An 11,364-nucleotide genomic window follows, 5' to 3' on the forward strand; every position below is an offset into this window, starting at 1 on the left:
TCTTAAGTATTACGGAAGCTACCGAAAAGATGGCGCCAGTGTATTAAAAGGAGAGAAACCATATTAAAAAATAACAAAATATAAATGACTTTTCTATGTTATCGGGAGTACAAATTAGGTCGGTCTGTTTTGAAAAGATGGCTTTGGCTGTTATGAATGTTTCATAGTAACAGCTGATTTCGGTGGTTTAAGAAAGGTTAGACATCTGTCAATGATATTCAGTTTATATCGCTTTGAGTTTCAAAACCCCTGTTTTTTACTGTGTTGAATATGTCAAATTTTGTGTTAACTAAGCAATATTTGCGAGAGGTTTTAGTTTTCTGTTTTAATTAGAAGAAAAGTGCAGCTGAAGCGCATCGAACGCCTGTAGAAGTTTATGGTGACAATGTTCCAACTGATAAATCATGTAGAGAATGGTTTCGACGTTTCAAGAATGGTGATTACAGCGTTGAAGACAAGCCTCGCTCTGGACAGCCAAAAAAATTCGAGACATAGGATTGGAGGCATTACTCGAGGCATAAAGATCCGAGTCAAACGCAAGAGGAGCTTGCAGAATCATTGGGAGTTACGCAACAAGCAGTTTCCGTACGATTGAAATCCATAGGAATAATTCACAAGCAAGGCAATTGGGTGCCTTATGAACTGAAACAGAGAGACGTTAAAAGGTGATTTTTTCCTTGCGAGCAGCTGATTCAAAGGCAACAAAGAAAAGGATTTTTACATCGGATTGTGACTGAGGATGAGAAATGGATATTCTACGATAACCTCAAGAAGAAAAAATACTACGCTATGCCCGGTCCACCGTTGCCATCGACCTCAACATTAACACCAAAACCGAATATTCATGTTTCAAAAGTCATACTCTGTATCTTGTGGGACAAAAAGGATGTTGTATATTATGAGCTGCTACAACCTGGCGATTCCATTACGGGCCATCAATATAGGCTACAATTGATTCGTTTGAGCCGTGCATTATGAAAAAAACGGCCGGAATACGAGCAGAGACATGACAAAGTAATTCCTCAGCATGATAACGCTCTGCCTTATGTCGCAAAAGTCGTAAAAAATCATTAGGAATTGCTCAAGTTGGATATTTTACCGATCTCGCCGTATTCGCCGGATATTGCTCCTTCTGATTACTGGTTGTCCCGAGGGATGCAGCACGATTTGACAGGTCACCGGTACATTTCTTTCGCGGAAATGGAAAATTGGTTCCTAACTTGGATCGCCTTAAAAGACGAGACATTTTCTCGAGTTGGAATTCGAAAATTGCCTGATAGGTAGGAAAAAGGAGCAAGCGATAGACAACACGTTGATTAATCTGTTCATTCATTTTGTTCTGAAATAAATGCAATTTTGAACACAATAAACGGACCGAACTAATTTGTACTCCCAATACATACGAGGTCTGTTCAAAAAGTATCACGAATTTTGAATTTCCGCGGGTTACGTATATTCGATTTTCAATTTTTTTATGGCGTTATGTTGGTACACATGTCCCTCAATTATGCCGACAAGTTCGGTTATTTAAAATATTCAATTTATCTTTGACAGCTGTTTTGCTTGGACGTGTTTTGGCTCGTCTTCGATTTTTGCCTATTCCAAAAAATGGATCAAAGAATCTAACAAAATTAAGTGCGTGGACGCATTCCGAATGTTGACTGTGGCATATGGTGAAGCTATCTTGGACCGAAGCAACGTTTATCGGTGGTACAAAATGTTCTCAGAGGGCCGAGAAGATGTGAACGACGAAGAGCGTGCCGGACGCCCGAGCACGTCAACAACAGACGAAAACATTGATAAAGTGAAGAAAATAGTATTGGCCAATCGTCGAATTACCGTCAGAGAAGTTGCTGAGGACCCAAACATATTGATTGGCTCGTGCCATTCGATTTTTACTAATGATTTGGGCATGAGACGGGTCGCCGCGAAATTCGTACCAACGCCCCTGCTCACACATCGTTGCTTGTGCGCGAATTTTTGGCCAAAAACAACACACTAATGATGCCGCAGCCACTGTATTCCCCAGACCTGGCCCCCTGTGACTTTTTCTTGTTCCCGAAACTGAAGAGGCACATGAAAGGACGACGCTACGCTACGATTGAGGAGATAAAGACGGCATCAAAGGAGGAGCTCAACAAGATCACAAAAAATGATTTTTTGAAGTGCTTCGATGATTGGAAAAAACGTTGGCACAAGTGTATAATATCTGATGAAGATTACTTTGAAGGAGACAAAATAGATATTCATGAATAAATAAATAATTTTTGAAAAACTCAAAATTCGTGATACTTTTTGAATAGATCTCGTAAAAGAAGAAAATATATATGTAAGAGAAAGAATAATTCTGCAATTTACATTTTGATGTACGATTTTCACTTGGAGATATTGCATTATCTCAATCAAGAAAATAAATCATATTTAATGGCATTTTATCAATTGCAAATAAATGCCGATGTGATAAGACTTAATAATGTCAAAGTATTTTGTTTAATAAACATTAATATTATTATTTTCATATCGCAACATGATTGATATTCGAGTACTCACACGTTAAAATTTGCACAAAACTATTATTTTGGTTGGTGAACACTAACTATCAGTAAAAGCGTAATTACAATGTAGGGCGAATCGCTAAGTGTTAAATAATATATAAGTGATTTTGGAATAGTATGCGCACCTAAATACTAGTGTTCATAAGATAAAATGTTCCCTTAAATATACACTAAAACGTTGATAAGCTACTAGATTCTAAAATGCACAAAATTATACAATTGAGACCTTGTATGTATAACACAATAGTTCCATCAAACACCATTTATTGTTTTTATTTTGGGAAAAAAAATATATTTCTCGTATATCCGGAATTGAAAATGCGTGACAGCAAAATCGATTAAAATACTGTCAACTTTATTTTTCCCGTTACGTAGCTCTATTTCGACTATCTGCTGAAAATATCCGTTCCGTTAAAGTTTCATTAATAATGTACATTCTAAATCGTTTAAACATCCGATAATAATTCTTTCTTCTAATAGTCCTTTTCAAAGCCACAAAAAATATTAGCAAGCTGCAAATATTCCACGCATCTAAAATTGGCTAGCTTGTTCCGTAACTTGATTTGCATCTTCACAATATAAACCTTATACATGTGTGTGATAACAACTCTTCAAATTCGAGTGTCTAGTAATAAAATGAAAAAGAATATGAAGCAATAAAGTAACAATGAATTTTCTATACGAAAAACTCGATACGAAGTATTCGTTGTGCGCGTTCTCGCGATTATAATTTATTTACTTCTTCTTTGAAGAGCGGAACAAGTCAACAAGAAATTATTACACCATCGTGTATGTTACACTTGTTCTTACAATTGAAAATTTTATTAACTATTCAATAGAACTTTTAGCATTTGAAAATTCCGTGCGTAACAAGTCAACAAGAAATTATTACACCCTCGTGAACGTTACACTTGTTCTTACAATTGAAAAATTTTTTAACTATTCAATAGAACTTTTTACATTTGAAAATTCCGTCAAGAGCATTGATGAGAGTATCCCGCCGTAAATGTGGAAACAATTTTTCACGATTAATAACAGTTTCCTTTTGAGCTCCAGCATGAATAGATCAAGTGAATATAATGGTGCTAGTGCCGCTATTAATTCCAAGTTTTTCTTATTTAAACTAGTATTATCACTATATTTAGAATTCTTATATCAATTATCTTTTTACGTAATTTTATTTCTAATAGATTTATAAGCGCGCTAATGCGATGTCTCGTGAAGTTGCTTGAATTGAATCGTAAGAAGAAATTGAGTACAAAAATAAATAAGAACTATTTGTTTTGTGCAATATTGTTATAAGAATTATACGAGGTCTGGCTATTAAATAACCAGACTGCTTATGAAAAAGTGTTTTATTTTAAAAATTATTCTACAATCGAATACTCCCTTTCAATGTACTCCCCTCCCCTCGCCACACACCGTTCCATTTGTTTTTTCCACTGGTCAAAGCAATGCTGGAAGTCTTCCATTGTAAGTGTATTTAGGAGCTCCGCCAATTTTCGCTTCACCTCTTCCATCGACTCGAACCGGGTTCCTTTTAAAACAGACTTGATCTTTCGGAAACAGGAAAAAGTTACAGGGTGCTAAATCAGGCGAGTACGGCGCGTGTTCGAGCACTGGAGTGCCTCTAAGCGGCTAAATAACGCTTCACAGACAGCGCGTTAAGGGCAGGTGCATTGTCCTGGTGCAAGATCCACGACATGTTTTTCCACAACTCTGGCCGTTTCTTACGAACTCGCTCTCGCAGTGTTGGCAAAACTTTCAAGTAATAAGTTTGGTTTACAGTTTGACCCTCTGGAACCCATTCACTCATCACGATGCCGTTGATGTCGAAAAAAACGATTAGCATGGCTTTAAATTTTGATTTCGACATCCTTGCTTTTTTCATTCTTGGGGATGCAGGAGTTTTCCAGTGCATGGATTGCCGCTTAGTTTTAACATCGTATTGGAATATCCAGGTTTCATCGCAAGTGATGATGTTTTCTATCAATTCAGGCTCTTCATCTAACCTCTCAAGAAAATCTGAACAGATCTGTTGACGGACGAACTTTTGGTCAGAGGTCAAATTTTTGGAACTAATTTCGCACAGACTTTCTTCATATTCAATACGTCATGTAAAATTTTTCTGACAGTTTCTTTATCGGCGTTTACAGTCTTAGCAATCATCTAATGCTCATACAACACGCACAATTTCGTTGATTTTGGTCACTGCGGAGTTGAAACAGAGACAAGTCGACCTGGACGTTGGTCATCTTCGATGCTGTCTCGGCCTTCAGAAAACCGTTTATACCATTCGAAAACACGCGCACAAGATAGAGAATTCTCACCATAGGCCTCTTTCAACAAGTTATAGCACTCAATCGGAGTTTTTTTTAATTTAACGAGAAATTTCACATTGATCTGTTGCTCGTGTTTTTCGTCACACATTGTTATCGGCTCGAAAAAAAAAACACGTTCGTTTCTAACCTCTATAAAAAAAATACTACTACAGCGACAAAAACGAGTTTTCGTACTGGAATAGTAGACATTTCCACCTATCCAACGCTGCATTCGTTTTCCCCCTTCCCCTCTAAGACGACTTCTGCGCGCGCAGTCTCGTTATTTAATAGCCGGACCTTATACACTCATTCTAAAAAAAAGCGTTACACTAAAAATGTTGAAAAAAATATCTAAATTTCGAATGTCGAATACTTCGTCTATAAAGAAGATAAAATGTTTTACAAATAAGAAAATGAAACTTGGAAATTTCTACTTTAAGAGTCGATTCATGTCAATTTTGCAAAATAAATTTATTATTAATTACGGATAATAAAGTGAGAAAATGTATAATTCAAGAAAAATGGTCCGAGTGTGCAATGGTGCAAAGCGTAAAAAAAATTTTAAGCTCAATTTGAAAAGATGATATAAAGATACAGAATTTTCTATTTAATATGTTTTTATGCATCTCAGTACGACAATTTTTTGCGGAGTTATTCGCATTTCAAATATGAAAGTGCATTTTCTTCAAATTAGTGTATTCGGCGAAATTTTATCGCCAGGTTTGTACACACTCGCCCAGGCCGGACGCAACGACTCGATTCGACAGAAACGATTCGTGCGCGGGAAAAGAAAGGATCGATTGAATTAACACGATATGACGGGTAATTGAGCGAACGCTCTCTCTCCCCTTCCGGCGAAACGCGCTCGGTTATGTCGTATTAATTCAAGTAATCTATTCTTCCGGAAACGAAGTATCGTCGTGACACGGGTATATCTGGTTGAGGGTGATTTCTGATTAGACGGGAAGAGAAAGTGCTAGATTTGAGGAAATATTCGCTCGAGGAGGATCAGAATAATTATTTCGCTTGGGTTAAGTAAATATTGTTTGAATGCGGTATATTGAAAGAAAAAAAGTTCTACGTCCGAGTAAGATGTACTTAATTCAAGTAAAATCATTACTTCGACCAATTTCCCGATTAGATTTCATCGGATAAAAGTTTATCGGACGCTTTATCGGATAAAAATATCTATCGTTTGATCGGACGATAAAAATAACAATTTAATCGGCTTATTCGATCGGAATTTTTCTCAGTGTAGATTTCCTAGTTGGAATTCATAATTATTTCGGTATATCCTATCTCCATATTAAATCCCCCCAAATTTTCTATACAAGCGGGGAATCCAGGTTAAAGAAGGCACATAATTGATTTTTTCTTATGGTCAAACGAGCTTCGGTCGACATCGAGCCTGTTTCACGTGTGAGATTACCGAGTTCGCTTGCCAGCGTTTCGCCGGAACCAGCGCTGCGTAAGAAATATGAAAGCGAACCGCGGTGTACGAATCTACGCTTGTTATGGAGCGTCCAATATCCTCCGTCACGGGAACCCGATATCGCGAAAAATTCAACGAGCGATTGACAGCGGTTGGTATCTCGAAGAAAGTGGCATCGAACGACTCGAATCTAGGATCCGCGTTGTGAACAAATAAACGCATTTTCCCCTCTTGAAAGCAATATCGACTCGCGAGGCGCTTCCGAACTCACGACGTGTTGCATTGGTGAGTACAAAGCTGCCGGCGACGTAATTAGAAATTACGTCGTAATTAAAAAAACCAAATGCGGTCCGGACTGTTTTTTGGGAAAGGAAGGTTTCTCTCATTCTCAGTCTCCCAGACTGAGAGTTCGGGTTGTAAAACGACACACGGGCAAAGGAAGAAAGAGAGAGAGAGAGAAAGAAAGAAACGTCTAGCGCGCCAATTCCCAGTGCGTCACATTTTTAATTAAACAGCGTCGTCGTCTGACGCGACAGTCTCGCGAGATAACGAGCCCGCTTGATTCGCGTGTCGTCTCCGCCGCCTTCACCCAATTCATCAGGAATTCCCCGATCCCACCGGAATTTCGAAGTTTCCTCGCAGATAGCATCGCGAGAGTTAGTAATAGATTGATCGAACGATTTATTTAGCGACAAGTCTCGTTTTTGCCTGTTCTCTCCAAATTGAGTTTAAAGAACGCTTTACAGATTGCACGGTTAGTGAATGACATAAGCGCAACAGAGGCTCTGTCATGGTTTGAATAGGAATATCTGGGAATGCTTATATAGTTTTACACATTTTCGAGCACAGTATGAATGCAAATATATTCTTAGAATATATATTCATATCGTATGTTGTTCCGTATGCGCCCTTCATCGGAGAAGATATTCATGCAAGATAAAACGCGACCACACGTTGAAAGAACTTGATTTCTGCAGGGAAACTGACATAAATTTACTACAATGACAAGCAATGAGTCCAGATATAAATCTGATTAAAAATCTTTGGGACAACCTTGGCAGAAAAGTACGCAATCATATACTTACTTTATAATGATTACAAGAATTACGAACAGTTCTTGAAATGGAGTGAAACATTACGCAGGATAAAATTCGGACACTCATTAGGAGTATGCAACAACGCATGGAGGAGATAATCTGTTCAAGAGATACCACAAAATAGTCTCACATCTCATCCACACGTTACACACATACACGCGTGCGCGCGCGCATATATGCATACACATGCATACGGGATTAGATTTTTGCCACATCAACGCCGTTGACCTTGGGTAACGCCAAGAGCAAGATCGATATTCACATTCACAAGGAAAATTTGAAATATTAAATATCACGAAGCTGATAAACCACGAAATTTTTATTTCTGCAATTTAGACTGATTCAAAATTCAAAATTGAATATCTCGGTAATACAGCTAATTGGATTTTATTGGGTGAGTGCAAAAGGAGATGCAATAGATGGAGTTAGAAGCGGCGTAAAGTTTTGTCATTAATACCGCCATCTCCGTAAGACATATCGTTGGAAAGGTGACGTGTGCAGCGTTCATGTCAAACAAAAGAATTTGTGTAGACATGAACTGCTTCGAGAAAGATTACTTTCAAAATGAGTGTCGAAAAGGTGCATTTACGGCATGTTATGCTTTACGAGTTTCGGAAAAGAATAAACGTTGCAGCAGCTGTAAAAAACATTCAAGAGGTTTATCAAGATCAAGCACCAGCTAAACGAACTGTGGAAAAATGGTTTGCGAAATTTCGCCGCAAACAGTTTAACCTTGAAGACAAACCACGCTCAGGTCGACCTTCAGACATTGATGACGATGTTGTGCGAACTTTAGTTCAGAATACTCCGCGAATTTCAACAGAGGAAGTTGCTACAGCACTTAACGTTGACCGATCAACCGCTTTTCGGCGTTTAAAAAAAATCGGTTTCGATTTGAAGCTCGATGTATGGGTGCCCCATTTGATGACGGAGAGGAACAAAATCCAGCGAGTTTCTGCTGCCGTTTCTTTACTCGGGCGGCTCAAAAACGAGCCGTTTTTGGATCGATTAGTGACGGGCGATGAGAAATGGGTCCTGTACAACAATGTTCAGCGCAAACGCACATGGAAACAGGCAGGTGAGCATGGTGAAGCAATGGCAAAGGCCGGTTTACACCCGATGAAGGTGATGCTCTGTGTTTGGTGGGATTGCAAGGGCATAATTTATTTTGAGTTTCTCCCCGCTGGTCAAACGATTGATTCGGACAAGTACTGTCGCCAATTAACCAATCTGAATCGAGAAATCAAACAGAAACGTCCGATTTTGTCAAATCGCAAGGGCGTAGTCTTTCACCACGACAACGCAAGACCACACGTTTCGAGACAGACGCTGCGCAAACTGAACAGCCTGCAATGGGATGTCCTAACTCATCCACCGTATTCTCCTGATATCGCACCTTCTGATTATCACTTGTTCCGGTCATTGCAAAATCATTTAAATGGAAAAAAAATTGACTCTTTGGATGCCTTAAAAAACGTCGTGTCTTCGTTCTTCGAATCTAAACCGCGCAGTTTTTATGATCGGAGCATCTGTATGCTGCCAGAACGTTGGAAAAAGATTATAGACAACGATGGAGAATATATGATTGATTGAATAAAGAACTTTGTTTGCCTAATCACTGTCTGACTTTTACTCACAAACTCCGCATACACTTTTGCACTCACCCAATAGAAAAATTATTTTAAGCATTCGAATATTTAGTTTTTGAAAATTTGAAATACAATAATGGGCAACAGTTTTTTGCAATTGTCGAATTGGTAAAAACACATTGCGGGAGTCAAATGTCGCAACTTAATGGGATAAAAAGCATGTTAAAGTGCATAGGTTCCTTTTTATAATGTTTTTTTCATTCACCACGATGCGATAATTTTTCGCCGAAATACTCCTATTTGAAGAAAAAAACAGTTTCCTGCTTTAAATGCAAATATCTCTGCTAAAAAAAGTCATACTGAGATGAATAAAAACATTTTAAAGAGGAAATTCTGAACCTTTATGACGTTTTTTTCAAAGATTCAGCAAAAAATTTTTGTTTACAACGTGCACTATAACAAACTCGGACAATTTTTCTTCAATTACACATGCTGTCGCTTTGTAATCCACCATTTTTAATAAAAATATCTTGCAGAATTGACACGTATCGATTTTTAGATATGAGATTCCAAGGTTTGTTTTTTTTCTTGAGAAAAACTTTTAACCTTCATTACTGGCGAAGTTTTCGTTATTTGAAATTTGGAAATTTTTTTCCACATTTTTAATGTATTGATATTTTGGGAAATTAGTATATATTATTTCTGCGTTATTTTTTTAATTTTATAAAAAATTTAAGTTTCTACTTCTAATAAATTCCTATTCGGAAAGGATGATGAGCGCAAATATGTCGGAATTTAACGTTTATTTTTGACTTTTTGTGTATATGTTTTTATTTATATTTATATTTTTATTTTTATTTTTATACGCAAAAAATGTATGTAAATTTGTAATTTAATAGTGTCCAATGTTTCTTATATTTTGTAAAATGAAAAACAAAAACAAAAATATAGTTTTCTGACAGATTTAGAATGGGCTATATTTCTAAATCGGCTCATGTTGAAACTTGTGGGTTTATGGCCGTTAGATTACCGAGATATGCAAGAGATCGTAGGCTCAAAACTTCGGCTGCTGTACACATTTACCATGTAGCTCTGCGTACTGACGATACCATTTTTATTATCACTGATAAGAGTATGGGGTGATATGGGATTAATAATAGATAATTTACAATATAGTTTAACTGTATTGATGACGTTATATAAAATCTACATCATATGGTACAAACAAGAAGGTATGTTTAATTCAAATTGAATGAAAAAGATATTATATTAATATATTTTCTTGTTAGTATGGAATTTTATTTTTTATTGTAGTTATACCTATAGTATTTATCTGCCGGTGAATTACGTCACTATATGTCAAACGTTTTAGTTTTTTATACAATTAATGAAACGCGCAAAAATATGTGGATATTAAAGTATTAATGTGTCACTCCTTCTTATAGTTTTAGCATCTCTAATTGATATGATTAAAAACGATTGGATAAAAGTAAAAATGAAAGAAGAGCGAGATGTTATGATAACGTACGCCACTATCACTCGCAAGATCGCTATATGCGGAGTGTTTATGATCATTTGTTCTTTATTAATTGCTTTCGTCTTTCCATGCTTCGGACTTACAGCCAGACAAGTAACGAACTTAACCGACCCTGGAAAACCCTTGCCGTTGCAAACGTATTACTTGCACGATGTTTCCAAAAGTCCGCAGTTCGAGTTAACGTTTCTGGCGCAAGGAATGGGGTTGATTACAACAGGTATTGCTTATTCTGCAGTCGACAATTTCCTAGGTCTATTGGTTATACATGTATGCGGTCAACTGGAAAATCTACGTTTGCGATTGGCACATATGGAAAACCATCCGAATTTCGATGCTGCTTTGAAATATAACGTGCAGGATCACATACGTTTAATTAGGTACCTAAGATAGATTGTTAAGATAAGCTGAATGGAATTAAATTATTTTCTAATAGAAATAATTGTAGTACTTAAATATAAAAAATTATGTTATCATATATGATTGATTATATTTAAGATAACTTTATTTTAACTTGAATTACTTTTTTTGGTTTTCGCACTAATTCCTGCAAATCTCTTATTGTTAATGTTATTTCTCTCACTTTTTTATACGGTTGAAACTTATTGGGTTGATGCATAATTATCCGCCATTTACATTTTGGCTATTTATTACTAATAAATTTTGGCGTTTGTTTATTTTTTAATAAAAATTATTCTTCTATTCTTACTTAATAGAAATGGGTGTCGAAAATTATATTCACCTGCGCCATATTATGCTCTATCACTTCAGGAAAGGATGGACCGCAGCACAACCTTCCGCAATCTAACGATCTTTTTGGCGGAGGAACAACACGG

At 36.9% G+C, this 11,364-nt stretch overlaps 1 protein-coding gene across 1 annotated transcript; it reads left to right on the plus strand.

Moving 5' to 3' along the window:
• Window positions 1-10,138: 10,138 nt before the first annotated feature.
• LOC106744088 lies at window positions 10,139-10,921 on the plus strand. Its single transcript, XM_014618518.1, has 2 exons — window positions 10,139-10,226; window positions 10,440-10,921. Exons 1-2 carry the CDS (start codon window positions 10,139-10,141, stop codon window positions 10,919-10,921), a joined length of 570 nt encoding a protein of 189 aa, XP_014474004.1.
• Window positions 10,922-11,364: the final 443 nt, after the last annotated feature.

This window comes from Dinoponera quadriceps, unplaced genomic scaffold, assembly GCF_001313825.1.
Source record: "Dinoponera quadriceps isolate SergipeBrazil2010 unplaced genomic scaffold, ASM131382v1 scaffold1346, whole genome shotgun sequence".
Lineage (NCBI taxonomy): Eukaryota > Metazoa > Arthropoda > Insecta > Hymenoptera > Formicidae > Dinoponera > Dinoponera quadriceps.